Source organism: Lepidochelys kempii, chromosome 1 (genome assembly GCF_965140265.1).
Source record: "Lepidochelys kempii isolate rLepKem1 chromosome 1, rLepKem1.hap2, whole genome shotgun sequence".
In the NCBI taxonomy this organism is placed as follows: Eukaryota; Metazoa; Chordata; order Testudines; family Cheloniidae; genus Lepidochelys; species Lepidochelys kempii.
Genome location: NC_133256.1, coordinates 347,315,459 through 347,335,632, shown reverse-complemented (window position 1 = coordinate 347,335,632; position 20,174 = coordinate 347,315,459). Strand labels below are relative to the sequence as shown.

At 63.4% G+C, this 20,174-nt stretch overlaps 1 protein-coding gene across 1 annotated transcript in view; it reads right to left on the bottom strand.

Annotated features, from left to right (window-relative positions):
- The window catches only part of KCP (kielin cysteine rich BMP regulator), a 53,856-nt gene extending 46,141 nt beyond the window's left edge, over nt 1–7,715 (bottom strand). The window contains 3 exon segments of the mRNA XM_073328950.1: nt 2,113–2,185; nt 2,821–3,377; nt 7,015–7,715. Coding sequence (XP_073185051.1) covers nt 2,113–2,185; nt 2,821–3,377; nt 7,015–7,126 — 742 coding nt within the window. The 5' untranslated portion in view covers nt 7,127–7,715.
- Between the last annotated feature and the right edge of the window lie 12,459 nt (nt 7,716–20,174).

The window sequence follows — 20,174 nt, the reverse complement described above, 5'->3', positions numbered from 1 at the left end:
ATACGAGGGGTTTGCTGGGGGGAAGCCTGAGTCCCAGGGAACTCTGCGAACCACCCCCCAACTGGTGCCACTTCTCCCCTGGCTCCGCTGATGGCCTGGCACTGCGCACCCCCGGCACCCGCTCTGGAGCCCAATGACTCCAGCCCCTGGGATCCTGGGGGTACCTGGAGCAGTGGGGAGGGGGGAAGGGATAAATGGGAACCCCATGTACCCCAGCCCTCGCTGCTCCCCTGGGGAACCCCTCCCCTACTCGCCCCCCCCCCAAGACATCTCAAAGCCAGTTCCCAGCAGCCACCAGGGTGCCAGTTAGATGGCTGGTGCACAGCGCCGCCCTCTGCTGGACAGATGCAGAGCTGCCTTGATGTGTGTCATGGGCTCAAGACTGCTAATAGTGGGGATTCCCCTTCCAAAGGAGGCCTGTTGTCTGGGAGCCAGGACCTGCACCTGCCAGGAAGCTGGGCAAAGCCCTGGCCAGGGCGGGCAATATCCACGGGGCCTTTGGTGACTGCAGCGGGGACAGGCCGGGAGACGGTACAGAGACCTTCCCCAGACACCTCAGCCGGCCAAGCCCACCTCACCTCCATGCTGCGGCGGGGAGTTTGATACATGGGGGCCCCTCCCCCCGATATACCCCATCCATGCTCAGCTCACATGTGTTATGCACACTCATGCCCATCAACCTGGGGCACCGAATCCCACCCTGCACCCAGCGCCAGCCAGCCGAGCCGAGGGTGGGCCCAGCACCCAGAGCGTAGCCAGAGGAAACAGCTGATTCCCCCTGGCCCAGCAGCCAGTGCCAAGGGCAGCCGGTTGGCCAGCCCCGAACTGGCACCGGCCACGGCGAGCCCCATGTGCCCGGCCGATAGCTGGTTCCAGGCTGGTCTCTGCACCTTGCTGGGCTCATATGGGGGAGGGGGGATGTGCTGCAGATCAGAGGGGGCAGGGGAGGATGGGGGGCTGCCCAGGGTCCCCCGGCGCCTGGAGCACTACGCGGCTGCCTGGCCCGGGGACTTGAGCACATGGGCAGTGCCTGAGGGGCAGCGTTCAGAGCCGGGCCCTGCCCGTCTGTCCCACATCCAGCCAGGTCCCAAACTCTCCGCTCCCCACCCGCTGTATCTCCCCAGATCCTCCTTGTCCTCCGGCTCCTGGGGGCTGGCCTCAAGCCTGCATCTATGGCTGGGGGCCCGATTCCATCCCAGACTGACTGCCCAGGGAGGGGGGCGCCGGAGGGGGGTTAGCCCACATGCGGTGGCCAGGAGCCTGCACCCGGCGCAGCTGAGGGCCCATCCCCCCAGCCTCAATGGGGGCGGTGGAGCGGAGCCAGCCCCAGCAATTAGCGCTGGAGGCTGCCCGAGGCCCTGCTCGTTAGCGGATGAGGCCGGGGGCAGCCGCGGGGGCAGCTGTTGTTATGGCTGCCAGGGCCGGAATTGAGGCCAGTGGGGAGAGACGGGGGGCGGGAGAGGAGAGGAGCCCAGGGAGGGGGTTGGTGGGGGGAGGAAAGGCCGGGGGACAGGGCCAGGACTGACTGCAGCTGCAACGCTGAGAACAGAGACCTGGATCTATCCCAGCTCTGGGAGCGGAGTGGGGTCTAGTGGTTAGAGCAGGGGGGCTGGGAGCCAGGATTTCTGGGTTCTATCCCCAGCTCTGAGAGGGGAGTGGGCTCTAGTGATTAGAGTGGGGGGGAAGGGTCCAAGGGCCCGGAGCAGCCAGGCCCCCGGGGAAGGGCTTGGGGGGCCATCACATGGCCAGGCCCCAGCCCCGGTGACCGGCCGATCCAGGATTCCCAGAGGAGAGCGCCGGGTCTGCCCGGCTCTGTCCCAACCCAGAGGCAAGTCCCCTTCCTCACCCTAATCGCCCCCCATTCTCAGCTTCCCCACGTGTCCCCCCCAAGACCTGCCAAGCGCCCCACAGGAGGAGGAGGGGGAAGCAGGATTCTGCGGGGGCCTGGCACTCTGCTAAGCAGGGGCAATGCTGATTTATTCAGATCTCTCCCTTGTGGGACCCCACCCAGCTCGGGGTGGAGCTGGATGTGCGGGGTGGTCTGGAGATGCACCCCCCATCCCAGCCCCATCCCAGCCCCATCCCAGCCCCATGGCCATGGCTGGCTCCTACCTGCCAGGTTCTCACAATGCCACGGCCGGCGTGGGAATCCGCTGGGGGAGATCTCAGCCGTCTGCCAATAACCCTGCAGCGAGAGCGAAGCCCGTCAGGCTCCGGGTCGCCCGCCAGCACCAGGGGCGAGAGCCCAACATCACTGCACCCACGAAACTGGGGTGTGCACGTGTGTCTCTGGGCTGCTGTGTGGGGTGCTCAGAGCTGGGGTAGTAGGGGGCTGCGGGTTGGGAGGGAGTGGCACCAGCAGGGCTGTGGGGTGGAAGCCCAGGGTGGGGATAGCAGGGGGCTGCAGGTCGGCACTGAGGGGCACCGGCAGAGCTGTGTATGGGGGGCACCCAGGGCTGGGATGGCAGTGGGCTGTGGTTCGGGAGTGAGGGGCCCCGGCAGAGCTGTGTATGGGGGACCCCCAGGGCTGGGATGGAAGGGGGCTGCGGTTCGGGAGTGAGGGGCCCTGGCAGAGCTGTGTATGGGGGACCCCCAGGGCTGGGATGGCAGCGGGCTGCGGTTCGGGAGTGAGGGGCCCTGGCAGAGCTGGGAAGGGAGACAGTCCTGAGCTTAGGGGGGAGAAGGCAGTGGAGGGGACGGGACCCTCCCGCTGCTGCTAGGCCCTAGCTCGGGGAGGACACTGGCAGAGCCCCATGGAGGGCTGCCCGGGTCCGGAGCCGGGGCGGGCAGGGGGCAGCTGCCTGTGGGCGCAGGGCTCACCAGGAACTTGCTGGCGGGGTCCCCGGGCAGGCTGGCGAAGGTGATCTGCAGGTCAAGGGGCAGCAGCAGGCTGAGCGCGTCCCGCAGGCCACCCCTCTCCAGGAGCACGGCCGGGCGGCAGTCCACGAAGAGCGCCAGGCGGTGGGGCTGCAGGTCGAGGGCCAGCCGGGCCCAGCGGCCCCGGGCGAAGGGGCTGCCGCCGGGGAAGAGCAGCGAGGCGGGCTCCATGCCGGGCCCGGCGCGGTAGTCCAGACGCAGCTGGTTGGCGCGGGTGCTGGATGCCAGCTGCAGCAGCGGGCGCCCGTCCCGCGCGGCAGCAGCCGGCGACACCAGGGAGATGAGCGTGCCCGCCGAGCCCTGGCTCTGCCTGGCCACGAAGTGGAAGCCCAGGGCGCCCTGCGAGCTGGCCAGCAGGTAGACGGCGTAGTCCCAGGGCAGCGTCAGGTGGGGCACCCGCTGGCGGAACTTCCAGGCCGGGGCGCCCGGCTCGGGGCCCGGGGCCCTGCTGACGCCCTGGACGGAGCGGGTGACGTTCAGCGCCTCCAGCAGGTCAATGACTGCGAAGCAAGCAGGGGTCGGGGGGGGGATTTAGCAACGCGCATCTCTCCCGCCCCCCGGGTTCTCCCCCGCTCCATCTCCGTCTGCAGAGCCGTCATCCCAGGCGGGACGCGGGGATCTCTGCTGGGACCCCCCGGTCCCCACTTTCATGCTGAGTCCCTGGCTGGACCGATGCCGAACCCCAAGGGGCCCCCGATCCTGACCCTGAGCAAAGGGGAGCTGGGGACCCACACGAAACTTGCCCCCAGCCAGCCATGGGCCACTGGCCCTGTGCACAGAGACCCAGTGGGAGCCGAGAAGTGGAAGAAATGGGAAGGAAGAGCCACCCCCCTGCCCCATCCCCTCACCCCAGCGCGGGACTTGGGGGGGTCTGGAACCTGCAGCTCTAAAAGCCTGGGGATCTGGATCCTGGTGCTGGTGCCCCTGAGCACAGATCCCACTGGGCTGGGGGGTGGATCCTGGTGCTGGTGCCCTGGGCACAGACCGTCATGGGCTGGGGGGTGGATAGCCGGGGGGTCGCCTGAGGATTCTCCCCGGCTGTCCCTGACAGCTCTGTGCAGCTGTGCTGCGGATGGCATGCCAGGTACTGGCCCACGGCCCAGCCAGGGGCTGTGTTCACATGCAGCCGGCAGGAGCCTGGTGCATGGGAGCCCTGCTGAAGAAGGTGGAGGGGGGCAGAGGGAATCGGGGGGGCTGCCTGGGGGGCAAGGGGAGGAGAGGCAGAGAGAGAGAGAGACCTTGGATCTCACTGGGATTCACTCAGCCCCCCCAGCCCAGCGGGGTCTGTGCCCGGGGGCACCAGCGGCAGGATCCCCCGCAGCACGTCCATCTCCTCCTGCCAGGCCTGCGGCTCTAGAGACCGGGTAGTGGCTATGGGCAGCCTGAGCCATGCAGCCGTTCAGCCCCTCTCGAGTGCCGCCCCCAGGCGCCAGGCCTGGTCTCCTGCTCCTCGTACAGGGGGTCCCCGCACCCCAACCTCTCTCAGCCTGGGCCTCCGGCCTGCAGCCCCCTGCTGCCCAGCCGCGTTCGCCACACGGCCCCCTCCCCAGCTCGGTCCCAGTTGCCTTCCCCCCGGTGCCGAGGCCAGCGACAGCGTCAGCCACACGAGGTGCCCAGAGCCGAGGCCTCGCTGCCCACATGCCCCAGACGGCTGCCACCAGCTCCCCTCCGCCACGCGGCCCCACGGGGCAGGGAGCGGTCGCCGGCTCCGGGCGGCTCCATCCTGCTCTGGCAGCGCGGGGAGACCGGGCCGAGCCCGCCCAGGCTTTGCGAGCGGGAAGCTGCAGCCCCGCGGGCTGCACCCCAAGCCCTGGCTGATGGGGCAGCTGGCGCGGCTTCATGGCCTTTGGTGTCCTCGGCTCTGCCCGGGCTGCTGCCACAGGCCCATGGGCAGTGCGGCCCATGGCAGGCCGGCAGCATTCCCTGATACGCCGGGCAGGGGCTCTGCCCCACGCCTGCCTGGATGGAGCTGAGGGGCGGGGAAATTCCCCTCCTGACAGCCCCCCTCATTTCGGTTTCCTGTGGGGCTCCCCATGGCACCCTCCTGGCTCCCAAGCGGGCTGATCCCAAACCCCAGAGGGGAGGGGCTGTGACACACATGACGCCCGCACCCCACCCCGGGCGGTTACCAACCAGCGCCAAGGAGCAGGCAGAGCAGGGCGGCGTGGATGGGCGCCGCGGTGCAGCCTGTCTGTAGGGGGCGCTGCGATGCCTGCAAGGAGTGTTTTCTCCTGCATGCAACACTCCTGGTTCTGCCAGAGCATATGAGCCAGCAGGGGGTGCGTCTACTGGTTTGGGGGCGTTCCCCCCAAAAGGGCATGTCCCGGCGCCACAGGGTGGGGGCCGCACCCCAACTTCATACAGACTCTTGGAGAACCCCCCCGTTTCTGCCCCAGTCTCTCTCTGCCTTCCCTAGGCAGTACCAGGCACACCAAGCTGGGTGCTGGGCCCAGGAACCAGCGGAGGGGCCCCAGGAGTGGGACTCGGGTAAACCCAAAGTGGGGTGAGCAGCCGGCCCGGCAGACCCCCACCGCGGGATCACCAGGACTGGGGGTGCAACACCTGTAGGGAATCAGGCCATCAGCGGGCAGGCTGCCCCAGGCTGGATGGCACAGGGTTTGCCCAGGGCAGGGGAGTGTCCAGCTAGGGCTGATCCTTTGGAGGGAAGCATCCACCCAGCCTCGGGGGCACAGAGGGTGGGGACAGACGGGCTCCCACTCCCGGTATCAGTACCCATGTCCTCTTGGACCCACCTGGGCTCAGACCCATCTGACCCCCAGAGGGAGCAGAAGGTTAATGGGGAGACATTGGTGGGGTGGAGACTCGGAGGAAGGTGGATTCATGGCCCTCCTCGCTCCCTGCAGACGAGGGGGACGAGGCAGTAGCAGGACCCCAGCCCCGTTTCAAACCCAAAGGGTCTGGGAGGGCAGGGCCACACAGCAGCTCCTCATGTGCCACGGAAGAGGCCGGACCTGGTGAGCCAGGTGCTGTGAGACCCCTGGGGCCGGGAGAGACGCTGGGGCACCGGTGGGGCCAAACTTCCCCAGGCCACTGGTTAAAGTGACCCTGCTCCAGTTGGAAGAAACGTGATACAGTGGGAATTTTCTGGAATATTTTTACGATGCCTGAGTGTGCCTCGGTTTCCCCTTATCCGTTGCGTGGTTCCCCAGCATGGGAAATGGGCTATGGTTGCAGGGCAGGATGGGGTGGGGGTCACCTCCCTGTTGGGCTGGAATGAAGAGTTCTTAAGAAACTGGCTGAAACTGACCCAGATCAACAAGGGGGCCAGAGAGACAGGCCTCCTTTAGTACGATAAAGGGAACGGGCCAGCTGGATCCCGGTGTCAGAGACAGGGATTCTACCACTCCCACCACAGCTGGGTTTGGCCCTTGTATCTTTAGTGACCCCACATCTGGTGAGATCCCAGAGTTAGGAACATCTGGAGATGGCCCCGGGAGGGCGTGGGAGGCCCAGCTGCAGAGAGTGCCCGCATTCTCAGCCACATATCGCCGGGGGCACCCGGACGCCGGGGTCCCAGCCTGCAGGCCCTCTGGAGTGAACAGGCCCCAGGAGAATCATCACCTGGGAATCCAGCCCAGGACAGGCGGCAGGCCCTGGGGCTCTCGGCCCTGGTTCATGTCACCCCTCTCCCTGCCCCGTCCCCACACCAAACCAGCACGTGGAGGGGGGGAAAGAAGGGGCCCAGCCTGACCCCAAGGGGAAGAAGAACCGTGACTAGGCCCAAAGTGCTGCCGGGCGCCCCAAGGAAACACGCAGCGCCCAGGGGTGGCTCATCCCCTCCTGGGCCAGTGCCAACTCCATTCCAGTGCCAGCCCCAGGCCCTCCAACAGGGAACCCCCCTAGGTGCCCCCAAGGCCAGCCCTGGGCCCCCCAAACCGAGAACCCTCCGGGCAGGTCCAGCAACCCAGGCTGTGCCTGGCCCCGGGCCCGCTCCAGCAGCGGAAGCCCGAGCCCAGGGGGCCCCCATGGAGCAGGGGGGCTCCGCGCCTCGCCGGCGGGGCCAGGGCTGGGGCCGCCGCGGGGCAGGGGATTCCCGACGCCGGGAAGGAATCTGCGCGGAGCCGGGCGGGGCACGTGGGTCCCCTCGGCCCGGCCGTCGGAGCGGGGCTCACTCACCGTTGTCGCCGTAGTGGAGCGGGGGCAGCTCGGGGCCCGGCTCGCCGCCCGGCGGGGCCTGCAGGGACAGCGCCGCCAGCCCGAGCCAAAGGGCCAGGGGCAGCCGCGCCATGGGCCGAGCGCCCGGGGCCAGGCGCACGGAGCGCGGGGAGAAGGGCGGCCGGATCGGGGCCGGATCGGGGCCGGGGGTCCCGCCGTGTACAGTTTAGCTCGGGGAGCCCCCGGGGCAGAGCCAGGCCGCAGCACCGGCCAAGGCGCAGGGCGCACGGGGATGGGGGGCCCCGCGCCACACCCCGCAGCGCAGCCGGGCTCTGCCTTGGCCCGGAGCCGGAGGTGCCGGGGACCGCGCCCGTCCCCTCTGGGGGCACAGCCGGGGCGGCCCGCGGGGGAGCGGAGCTGGCGGGGCGGCGGCGGGGGGAGCAGCAGCCGGGCGCGCTCCGGACTCCGTGCGCCCCTCGGTGCAATGCAGCGGCGGGATCCCCTTGCGGGGAAGGGGGCCGGCGCCGGGACCCTCTGGGGGCCGGAGCGAAAACCCGGAGCGGAGCCGGGCGAGAGGCAGCGCGGAAGGGACCCGCTCAGAGCTGGGCAAAGGGGGTGTCTCGCCCCCAGAGGGGGCCGGGGACAGCTGGGCCCGGAACGCGGCACCGCACCGGCATCGACTCAGCCCAGCCCCGGGCTGAGGGCCCGAGCCTGCCCGGGCAGGGTCCAGAACCCTGCGGGCCAAGCGCCGGCTCTTTTGAAAATCTGACCCCTGGCTTCCCTGCTTCGGTTCTGGGTGTGAGATGGGGTGTCAGGGATCCCCAGCCCGGTGCTCTGGGACAGGCCCCGGACCCCTTCAGTCGCCAGTCCCCGCAGGGGCACACGCTCCCCTGGCTTCACCGCCTCCTGGGTCCCATCCTCGGCGCCCCCAGCCCCCCTGCGTCCCCCGGGAGCTCCCTGCAGCGAGTCCTCCTTGCTTGGACACCCGGGGAGGACACCCCCCCCCCCCGCGCCTGCTGGGACTCAGCCAGCGGGGACAGGCAGTCGGGTTATTAGATGTCTGGACACCGCCTGGAAAGCCCTTGGTTAGCCAAGAGAACAGGCAGTTGCCCCCTGGCTCGGCCCCGAGCCCCCTGAGCCCGCCTTAGTCCCAGGCCAGGAGCGTCTCCTCCTTCCAGCCCCTTGGTCCCCAGCTGGTCGCACCCCACTGGCTTCCTGGTGGGGGGGGGGAAGGGCTCCACGGGCGTTAGTTGCCAGGGGCCAAATGTTCCCTTGGAGTGGCCACTGTCTTCTCGGACTCTCCACGGGGCCCGGGGCCCAGGGCCCAGGCAGGTGGTGTCAGTCACACCTGGGTCTCTGCAGAGAGTCAACAACCTTTGCCCACCGTGCCCTGTGTGAGGTCCTGAGTGTACTATGAGTTGGTACGACATCCTGCATCCACTACGGGAAAAGGACCGAGAGACTTTCCCATTGGACCGTATGAACTGGAACCATAAACTCACGGAACATTAAAGCCCACCAAATGAGGGTAGATCCATCCTCATCATCCTATCCACTCATTATACTCCACACCTGAACATAGCCATGATGTGGACAACACACCCCCATAGCTCAATGTCTGTACTTTGACCCGCTAAACTTTTACCCCCAATCGGGGAGATTGCAGATGATGTATCCCTTACGCCACCCACTCCTACACCGAATTTCGCACCCCTTGATAATCTGTACCTTATTCCCTGATAACCAGAAACTTCTATGCTTAAACTCTGTACCGTTTTCTTTTTACTTCAACATCATCTTAATAAAATTATTAATGTCCCATTGAAAGGTGACAGGGCCGGAAAGAGTTAATTACCTCCAGCCTGACCTGACTGGCTTGGCAGATCTGGAAATGAACAGTGTCATGGAGTCCCCGGGCGATGCTCTGGAACTGCTCCCCATGAAGCCAGGCAGGACTCTGGGGCAGTCGCCTTTCTGTGAGCAGCCTGTCTTCAGGACACACAGCTCACCCAGCTTCCACCTTCCTGGGTCTGACCTCGGAGCATTCAGCATCCTCTGCCCCTCCGTGCGCTTCCCACAGTGAGTCCGCCCAGGCAGGGTCCTGGGGAAGCCAGAGGGTCCTGCCCCCCGACTCCGCAGTCAGATGTGACTCTCAGCCAGCCAGTAAAACAGAAGTTTATTAGATGACAGGAACATGGTCTAACACAGAGCTTGCAGGTGCAGAGAACAGGACCCCTCAGCTGGGTCCATTTTTTGTGGGGGGCAGTGAGCCAGACAACCAAGTCTGCCCTTCACTCCATGTCCCAGCCAGCCCCAAACTGAAATTCCCTCCAGCCTCTCCTCCCCTGGGCTTTGTCCCTTTCCCAGGCCAGGAGGTCACCTGATCCCTTTGTTCTCCAACCCTTTAGCTCTCACCTTGCAGGGGGGAAGGGCCAGGCCATCAGTGGCCAGGAAACAGGGTGTCGGCCATTCTCTGTGTCCAGACCCCTGTACACACCTGCCCTCTAGGGCTCTGCAATGATCATACACCCTTACCCCACCACCTAGATACTTAAGAACTACATAGGGGAAACTGAGGCACCCCCACAATATTCGGAGGAAACATTAAGAACAGTCCCACTTCATCACAAACAGCACTGTGACATGCGGGGCATTGTGAGAGAGAGAAGGGGAGCTGTGTGCTCAGGGCTTGGGATGTCAGCAAACGAGTCTTGTCTATACTATGGCTTTGAGTCAAAGATCAAAACAGGAGTATTAACATTTAGGAATAGGTTTCAGGGTAGCAGCCGTGTTCGTCTGTATCCGCAAAAAGAACAGGAGGACTTGTTGGCACCTTAGAGACTAACAAATTTATTTGAGCATGAGCTTTCATGAGCTACAGCTCACTTCATCGGATGCATTCAGTGGAAAATACAGTAGGAAGATATATATATATATACACAGAGAACATAAAACAATGGGTATTACCGTACACACTGTAACGAGAGAGATCAGGTCAGGTGAGCTATTACCAGCAGGAGAGGGGGGTGGGGGTGGGGACCTTTTGTAGCGATAATCAAGGTGGGCCATTTCCAGCAGTTGACAAGAATGTGTGAGGAAGAGTGGGGGGTGGGGTGGGGGGGAATAAACATGGGGAAATAGTTTTACTTTGTGTAATGACCCATCCACTCCCAGTCTCTATTCAGCCTAAGTTAATTGTATCCAGTTTGCAAATTAATTCCAATTCAGCAGTCTCTCGTTGGAGTCTGTTTCTGAAGTTTTTTTGTTGAAGAATTGCCACTTTGAGGTCTGTAATCGAGTGACCAGGGAGATTGAAGTGTTCTCCGGATGGTTTTTGAATGTTACAGTTCTTGATGTCTGATTTGTGTCCATTTATTCTTTTACGTAGAGACTGTCTGGTTTGGCCAATGTACATGGCAGAGGGGCATTGCTGGCACATGATGGCATAGATCACATTGGTAGACGTGCAGGTGAACGAGCCTCTGGTAGTGTGGGAAGACACTTGAGTGAAATAGCCACAGCATAGAGATACAGATTGAGGGGTGGTCAGTAGTCACTGCACCCCACTATTGAGTTCTCTGTGGCTAATACCCCTCCCCCCGTGCCCCGCCCCAGCCCTCAAAAGTCACTCCAGCAGTGCAAAAGACACTCTGATCCCATGGTGAGAACAGGGGGCTGGAGGGCAGGTGCCAAGCTGGTCTGTGACTCAGTTTCCCCACCTATACAATGGGGCTAGCAATGCTATAACAAAGCGATGGTGGTCACTGTGCTGCCCAGCTGGGCCTCGCAGAGCTGCATGAGGACAGTGGGGGGTAGAGCTTGGTGTTCTCCCATTCCAGAGTCCCTGCTACTGAGCTAAAGGAGAATCTCCATAAGCAGTATAGGGCTTGGGACACAGCTGAGCTGTTCTGATTGCAGCCACTCGAGGGCAGTAGGGCACATGTACACCAGCCAGTTGGCAGCAATCCTTGGCTGCTGCCCAGCGGGGCTGGGATGACGAATGAAGCTTTGCAAAGTGGTTGGAGCTCTCGGGGCCTCGCTACAGGACAGGCAGCTCCATATCTTGTTAGCTGAACCAAGAGAAGGGCCAGGGTGGCTTGACCCCAGTCTGTGAGTATCTATGAATGGGCTCTGCAGCCTAACAGAGGAAGGTCTAAGGCGATCCCATGGCTGGACGCTGAAGCTAGGCAAATTCAGACAGGAAATAAGGTGTAAATTATTAACAGTGGCAGGACATTGGGAGAATGTATCAGGGTCAGCACCTCTGCTCTAGCCACTAGACCCCAATTCCCGCCCAGAGCTGGATATAAATGCCTCATGTCCCCAACCCACTCTCCGCCCCTCCCCGAGCCCGAACCCAGGCTTGCCTGCCACTCTAACCCTTCCTGCCTGGCTCGATTGTGCCCCCGAGTGGCCGCACTAACCCTTCCCACCGAAGGCCCCAGGACTGAGACCTCGATCCGAACTCTGCACGAAGCCACAGCCTTCAGCAGCTGTGAAACAGCAGAGCAAAGCCAAGCTGCCCTACAGAGGGCGGGGGGCTTGCCTGAACCTCTCGCCTCTGACATAACCCTCCGGGAATGCAGGCGGCACCTGGCTCTGGCTGGGTATCTCCTGGCGGGGTCTGAAGGAAACAGGCTGGGGCTTGCCCACAGAGTCAGTCTGGGGTAGCGATCAGGGTGTATTTGCTACAAGATAGGACCTGTTCTGATGGGTGGATCCCACTGGCCCCCTAACAGCAGGATCGAGGGGTCCCGGCACATCCCTGCTTTGTCCCCCTTTCTTGAGAATCTTGCCCCCAGATGTGATTCGGGATCCCCCACCCTATGGCACCTCTTCTGATGGGTTTTATGTTGATCTTCCTTCTGCTGTAATCTCGGGCAGTCAGGTCCCCCAGGGTCTACCTGGGTAGTGGGCCTGGACTCCCCTGGCAGTCAGGTCCCCCAGGGTCTACCTGGGTAGTGGGCCTGGACTCCCCTCCCACCAACAGACCTGGATCCAATGTCTCCTGGCAGGTGGGATGGCTCCGGGCCAGGGGGTCCAGAGGAGAATCTGAAGGGGTTTGATTAACTTTTCTGCATGTTCTGGTTCACCCTTACTGGGGGGAACAGGGTGCTGGCTGTGACGTGAGTGATGCCGCAGGTATCCACAAACCTCTGAAAGGTCTCGGGGGAAACTGAGGCCCGTTGTGGGAGCTGATTTGCTCTGGAGGATGGTCTCCCCTCTGCAGCTGTGCTCAGCATGGTGTCGAGCCACCTGGCAACTTCGGTGACTCCTGAGAAACCATCAGACCTCGGACGATGGGGTGTCGAGGTGCCCTGACTGCCGGCCCTGGCTTGGCTGGTGGAGCGGAGAGCTGAGAAGGAGCCGGCGGCTTGGCTCTCGTGCAAGCCCATATGCCTCAATTCTCAGCTCTCTGTTTAGCTGTTTGCCCAGCCCAGTCCACTGCTGGCCCGCTCAGCTCTGGCCCTGCGTGCTGTATCCACGCGGTGCCCCGCAGGCAGCCTGGCAAAGAGTCCATGTTGCACTGAGGCCAGGGTAACCCGTTGGGACCCCTTCAATGACAGGCCTTGGTGGGAGCCCCGGAAAGCACCCGGCGTGGTGTCATAGAAACCTTCTGAGCTGACCGCCTCGCACGGAGTCGTGCCATGAGCTTGGCACATGGGCACAGACAGGACTCAGGATCTCTCCACTCTGCCCAGGCCTGAATGGCTGCGTGTGGTGAGGGGTGTCATGGACTCACAGATTGTGCCCACTCTTGGCCCCATGCGGTCTATGGGGGGTGTGACGTTATGTGTGTAATAACGCCACCCACTCCTAAACCGAATTTCGCACCCCTTGATAATCTGTACCTTATTCCCTGATAACCAGAAACTTCTATGCTTAAACTCTGTACCGTTTTCTTTTTACTTCAACATCATCTTAATAAAATTATTATATCTCATTGAAAGGTGACAGGGGCAGAAAGAGTTAATTAACTCACAGACTGACCGGACACAGGGCCGAACTTTAAAGACAAGTTAGGGAGATCTGGACATGAACCGAGCTGTGAAATGCAGCCGGCATTGTTAGCGGTAGAAGGGGAGATGTTGGCTCAGGTCTTGTGATGTCAGCAAACGAGTCTTGTCTATTGCTATGGCTTTGATTCAAAGATCAAAAAAGGAATATTAACATTTAGGAAGACACTTGAGTGAAATAGGATTGTTGTCTGTATGTGTCTTTGAAGGTTGGGATAGCCTGTGTCTGAACGATTTAATGGATAAATGACCCTGTGCTAATTGCCAGGATGTTTGGGAGAAGGAAAGTTAAGTGTATTGTTTTCTCAGGCCAAATGGTTGCAGGAAATGTATAAAAACCCTGGGACAGGATCCTTCTTCATCTCAGATCTGCTTTGGGTTCAAGAGGGGGAAACCCTGAGCCATAAGGATGGAGATCCCTAGTCACTGACCAGAGTCACCCTGAATATGGACATTGGGCTCTAACCTCTGGACTATTTCTAAAAGGACTTTTGGCAACTACGAGCTCATCTCTGCTCTGTATCTGGACCTCAAGAATTGAACTCAAGTATTTATGTATCTTGAGCTTTTAACCAACACGCTCTCTTTTCTTTTTTAATAAATGTTAGTTGAGTTAGTAAGAATTGGCTGTAATTGTGAATTTGGGGTAAGATCTAAGTTATTATTTGACCTGGGTCTGGGGCTTGCTCCTTTGGGGTTGGAAGGACCTTTTCTTTTATATGATGAAATCAGATTTCCAGTAACCGCCATCATATCTGACGTGTGTGTCTGGAGGGAGGCCAGAGGCTGGGCACTTGAAGGGAACTTCCTTGTTTGGACTTCTGAGTAACCAGTGAGGTGTGAAAGAAGCTGGTTTGGTACATCTAAGTACTGGAATATCCCCCAGCCTTTGGGGTTTGTCTGCCCCATTCTGTTTCCAGTTCACCCTGATTGAGCGACCTCCGCTGGCTCCCACAGGAAGCACCGTCATAGGGGGTACCCCTTTCAGTGAGACAGCCCTTCTCCCGGGGGTCCACTCTCTCTCGGGGGTTAAGCCCCTCCAACTCCTGGAGCCGCACCTCTCTGAGCCTTAGCACACCTGTTTCCCGCTGTGGGCCCCCTCAGAGAGTCCACTTGCTCTGGACCCCCGGGGCCTCCACCCCCCTGTTCTCTAGCCCAGAGTGACCCTCAGCCAGCATAAAACAGGAGGGTTTATTGAGCGTTGAACACAGCACGGGAAACTCTCAGGGCCTCAGGCCTGGCCTCCCCCAGCACAGCACATCCAAGTCTCCCCTGCATCCAGGTGGGCTCTGCCTGCTCCCTCCCTCCAGCCCAGAGCCCCCCTGCTTCCCCGCTGGGCATCTGAGATCACGGCCCCAAGCCCCACCTCTGTCCATTGAATTCTGACAGGTAAACAGAGTCGCCTGGGCCCCCCTCCTCTCTTCGCAGCCCATTGTCCTCCCACTGGCCAAACCCGGCTGGGACTCCTGAGCTGAGCTCCGGGTCACCAGGTCACCAGTTTTGGGGTCTCCATTCTCCAGCCAGTGGCTGGGGTCCCAAGTTCCCTCGCCGGTCCTCTGTAACAACAAACTCCCTCTCCCATCACCTTGTTAAACCCGTAGCACCTAGGGAAACTGAGTCCCACCCCCTCTGCATGCAAACCATAGGAAAACCAAGAAAATCCCCCATAGGAAAGAAGGAAAAACAAGAAACTCCTCCACTTCATCACACAGGGGAGGAGAATCGGAGTTGGGATCATGCTGCTCTTCCTCTGGGGCCTGGGAAGGCTGTGTGTCGGGTGTGGCGGGGGCTGGGATCACCGTGCATGGGACTGGGACATGGTGGGGGCTGGGGTCGATGTGCATGGGGCCAGGGGCGTGGCGGGGACTGGGATCACCCTGCATTGGGCTGGGGCAATCGTGGGGGCTGGGATCGCCCTCCGTGGGGCTGGGGCCATTGTGGGGGCTAGGATCGCCGTGCGTGGTGGGGGCTGGGATTGCCCTGCATGGGGCTGGGGCTGTCGTGGGGGCTGGGATCACCATGCGTGGGGTGTGGTGGGGGCTGGGATATGACAATCAGGACCTCTCACTACCCACTGGGGACATTTCTCTCCCCCTTCAGGGGGCAGGGGGCAGCTTAGCAGCAGAAGAGCCTGACACCCCTGCTTGGTGCGCCCAGCAGTTACACAGAGCGTGTCCCCATCTCTGCGGGACCAGAGAACGTCCTGGGAATCAGGGGCAGGCTGGGATCCTGAAGGGATCCATTCGGGGGAACATCTGGGGCAGCTGGCAGACCTGTGCTGGTCGGATACAGAACCCTGTGGCTGCGTGTCATAGGCCCCATCCTGCTAGCGGAGATTCTCCTGCAGCTCAAGGGAGAGGGGGCTCAGGGGTCCTACCCGCACCGGCATGGCCAGGGGCTCAGGGGTGTTGCTGACTGACTCTTGTGAGCTCAGTTTGCCCATGGATCAGTCGCTGTCGGGCAAAGACGGGGCCAGCGAACTCACGCCCACCTCCCGCTCCCACTCACCCCAGGTCGCAGGGCCGACACAGCAGGGATAGGGGAAGGTGGGTGCCGGGCACCGCCGTGGGCGAAGCAGGCTGGAAGGAGGGGTCCGGAGGAGACGGGGGCGCGGCTGGTCCAAGGGCAGGGAGGATGGAGTGGGGGAAGGGCTGAGGGCCCCAGTGGAGGGGTGTCTGCTGGGATCCGCTCTCCCCGCGGGGTGCACCCCAGTGCGGCCGGTAGCAGAGCCCCCTTCGGTCTGTGCGGGGTCACCCCTCTGTGTCCAGACGCTGCAGCTCCTGCCATGAGCCCCCCCGTGCCCTGTGGACCCCTGCCAGGCTCCGTCCCCCGGGGCTGGTTCGAGACCTGGCTCCGTCCCTCTTCCACCGGCCATGCAGGAGCCAGGCGAGTGTTCACCTGCTCACCTCCCCGCCGGGCTCGCCCACTAACCCCCCGCTGGCCCCCTTTATCCCGGGGACGTGTCCCACCCCGCCGGCCCTCCAGCTGCTGGAGCCCTAATCCTCTTTGTCCTCAAAGCTCATTAGCGAGAGATCAGGGCTGGTCAGAATGGACACAGCTACTAATAATGCTCTTCACCCGCTGCAGGACGCCCCCCGCCCAGGGTCAAGGGGTCTGGAGTCAGCGGGGAGGGGCTGGATGGTGGGGCCCAGCCGAGGGGGCAGGAGTTCCAAAGTGTCCCTGTCACCCCCCGCCCCATTGGGAGCTGAGCTCCCCTGCCCCTAACTGAACAGAGGGTTCGAGCCCGTCTGGCAGGAGGTGGGATAAGAGGCCAGGTACCACGGTGAGGGGTCCCGTAGCAGCAGGGCGAGACAGCCAGCCCAGCTGACTGAGCCTCCCAGGGGGTGGGAAAAGTCAAAGACTCTGGGAACAGGACACACCTCTGTTTGTGCCGTCAGCGGAGCCCGCCCCCCGGATCAGCCAGGCTGGGGGGCACTCGCACCCGGGACCCTGGAGACAGCTCTGCTTTGCTACAGGGTAACAGCTCTGGGCGCCTGGCAGGAGATTCAGACCTGAGATGCTCCAAAACTGTCTGGGCCTGACGGGTGCCGCTCCCCCGGAGTGCCAGGAGGTACCCGCGGCTGGCGGTGCCCCGGCGGGAGCTTGGGGATTATTCAGCGTCGGGCTCGTCCCCTGTGCCGGCCCCACTGGGCACTGTAACTGGCACCAGTCCAGCACCTCCCGTGCTGACCCTCCCCAGGGGACCTCCCCTCGGCATTGGGGGCAGGTACTGAATGGGACCCACCGCCTATACAGTCAAACCGGCCCAGACACAGACCAGCTGCAGTGCCAGGGCTCCCGCCGGGCCAACTTCCCAAAGCTCTGGGCTCATCGGGCCAAACTCATCCCTGCTGTAACTCCACCGGTGTTTCTCCTCCCCCCTCCTCGGCCTCGTCAAGCTGCCGTGGCGTGGAGCTGTGGGGGTTGGTTTGTGGGTGCTCCCCGCATCGCAGCGTGGAGCTGAGGGTGACGCAGAGGGCCCCGCGGCCGGGCGAGGGTATTGCCCCGGGGGGCTGCAGGAGCGGGCGCTGAGGGCGACGCAGAGGGCCCCGCAGCCGGGCGAGGGTACTACCCCGGGGGGCTGCAGGAGCGGGTGCTGAGGGCGACACAGAGGGCCCCGCGGCCGGGCGAGGGTATTGCCCCAGGGGGCTGCAGGAGCGGGTGCTGAGGGCGATGCAGAGGGCCCCGCGGCCGGGCGAGGGTACTGCCTGGGGGGCTGCAGGAGCGGGCGCTGAGGGCGACACAGAGGGCCCCGCAGCCGGGCGAGGGTACTGCCCCGGGGGGCTGCAGGAGCGGGCGCTGAGGGCGACGCAGAGGGCGCCGCAGCCGGGCGAGGGTACTGCCCCGGGGGGCTGCAGGAGCGGGCACTGAGGGCGACGCAGAGGGCCCCGCAGCCAGGCGAGGGTACTGCCCCGGGGGGCTGCAGGAGCGGGCGCTGAGGGTGATGCAGAGGGCCCCGCGGCCGGGCGAGGGTACTGCCCGGGGGGCTGCAGGAGCGGGTGCTGAGGGCGACGCAGAGGGCCCCGCGGCCGGGCGAGGGTACTGCCCGGGGGGCTGCAGGAACGGTCCCGCCAGGGGGCCATGATCCTGCACGACCGTCTGCGAAGGGCCTGGTGCCCCTGAGCTTGGCGCGCCCTGGCTGTAGCATGGCTCTGTCCTGCCGGGGAGCTTGGGGCCGGGGTCCCAGACCAGGCTCCTGCAGGCCTGCGTAGGTGGAACTTGTCGTGCACGGCTGTTGTTTTTCTCACTTGACTCTGGCTTCTCCAAGCCCATGGGCTAGGTCCAGGCTGGGGAGGAGGGAGCAGGCCCAGCCCCCGCGGGCTGCAGCGGGACGGAAGAGCTGAACCTCACCCCCGGGGAGGCCAAGGGAAGTTGAAGCCGGTTTGTCTGTTTCCTGCCGACTACGTCTCTGGCTGTGGGACGAGCCCGCCCGAAGCAGCTGCTGCGTAGAATCGCTCCCAGCTTGGCACACGTAGCCCCCGTGTGGGTCTAGTCCCGCTGCCGGGGCGTGCGCCCCCCTCCCCTGCTCCCCCAGGAATATCTCCTGAGGCGGCTGGGCACGGACCCACCCTGGGGTTCTCTCTAGGCTCACCCAGCCCGGGCTGCCCCATAGCCCCAGGTGGGGTCTCCCAGAGCCTGCGCCAAGTGTCTTATTATGGGCCTGTGCCGCTCTCCCCCCGACCCCAGCTCCGGTGATCCAGGGCCCGGGTCCAGTGGGTTCAGAGGGGGCAACCCTGGGGGAGAGCACCTGCTCCTGGGGGCAGGTTTCCTTGTGCCTGTTGATGCCCAGACACAGGGGCCCCCTCTGAGCATGGCCACCTGGGGAGCCCGATTGACGGGGCTTTGCTTCAAAACTTGCCCTGACCCTAGCAAAATTTGCTGGGGCTCCAGAATGGCCCATGGCTACTGCAGGAGGCTTCTTGGCTACGGGGACTCACTGGCCTTTGGGGGCCTGCAGCAGGTGGCCATGAAAGGTGTTGGTGGGCCAGCTAAGGACAAGGTAGGTGAAGCCAAGCCGTAGATTTGGGGCGTTGGGGTTGCCATCCCAGCATGGAGTCCCCCCTGCGGGGACCACCTGTCGCCGTTTGCCCCAGGGGGCCCAGCGGGGGTGAACGCTGAGCTGTGCCCAGGGTGGGAGCGGCCCAGGAGACGCCAGGCAGGGCAGCCCCGGGGGACTGGGGCTGTTGCCGGCATTTCGAGCAGCAGCAGGAAACGTGGAAGAAGATTTGAGTAAAACCGGGCATTTGCAAACACAGCGCGGGCCCCGGGCCCCACCCCCCGCCCCCAGAACTACCAGCGGGGGTGGGGAGAGAAACACCACGCAGTTCCCCCTGAGGTTTCCTGAGATCCTTTGTGGGGGCAGGGCTGGGCCATCTTTTGCAGAAGTTATTGTCCCCCAGACCTGTGGGTCTCAGGGGACCCTGCGCCCCAGGAACGGCTCCTTGAAGGGGCCAGGCTCTGCACAGGTCCCCCCGCAGCGGGCAAGGAGGAGTAAACCCGCCGGGACTCCGCTGGGCTCCTGGCTCGCGGGGCGGCCCCGGCTCTTCAGCGGCACCCGGGGAGCAGCCTCTGCCACACCAGCACCCTTGTAAAGCCAGGAGGGGGAGCTCCTGGGTGGGGTTTTGGTAGGACCTACACAAACCATTGCTAGTTCTTTCCTTCTGTGTCTCTCTCAGTGGTGGAGTGGAAGTTTCAGGCTTTAAGAAGCAGGAGCAAAGTCACAACTGGGGCCGCCCCAGTAACCCTCGGCCCGACTTGTACCATCTTCCAGGGGAAGATCCCAAAGCGCGTCGCCATCCTGAGTGAAGCCCCAAGCCCCTCTCTGGGGGCGGGACATTTCATCACCCCCAGTTTACAGAGGGCGCCTGAGGCATGCGGGGCAGGGAGAGATTTGCCTGTGGATGTCGGTGGTGGAACCTGGAATAGAACCCAGGAGTCCTGGCTCCCAGCCCCCCATCTCTAATTACTAGACCCCCCCTTCCCTCCCAGAGATGGGGATAGAACCCAGGAGTCCTGACTCCCAGCCCCGTGCTCTAACTACTAGACCCCCGTCCCGTCCCCTCCTCTCCCAGAGCTGGAGACAGAACCCAGAAGCCCCGACTCCCAGCCCCCCAACTTTAACCACTAGACCCCACTCCCCCGCTGAAGTTAGAACCCAGGAGTCCTGGCTTCCAGCCCCCTGCTCTCATCACTAGACCCCACTGCCTCTTGGTCCCGTCAAGCTCCCGGCCCTGCAGCAAGGCAGCTGGGTGTCGTGCCGTGGCCCCAGTGGAGCTGAAGGCCGGCACATGACGGAAAAGGGATCAATCCATTAGTGTCGGGCAAAGCCGAATCCAATTATGGGCCTGCAGGAAGGGCATTAGCTGCCCGCCCACCCGCCTGGGCCTCACAGGGTTAACGCTGAGCCTCTGAGCAGCAGCAGCAGCTGGTGCCCGGCGTGAGCCTGTCTCTGCCCAGCGCCCGCCGGTGTGGAGCACCCGGCGTGCCGTGGGGCAGCGTGGGGCAGCGGCACCCCGGAGCTATGGTGGGGCGAGCGACGGGGCCATGAGGCCCAGCAGCTGGCGGGGGCGGCTGGCTCCTCGGCGCGGAGCAGCGTGCTAGGCATCAGGTAACACGTGGGACCCTCGCCCACAGGTAAGGCGCTTGGGGCCGGGTGGCAACCTG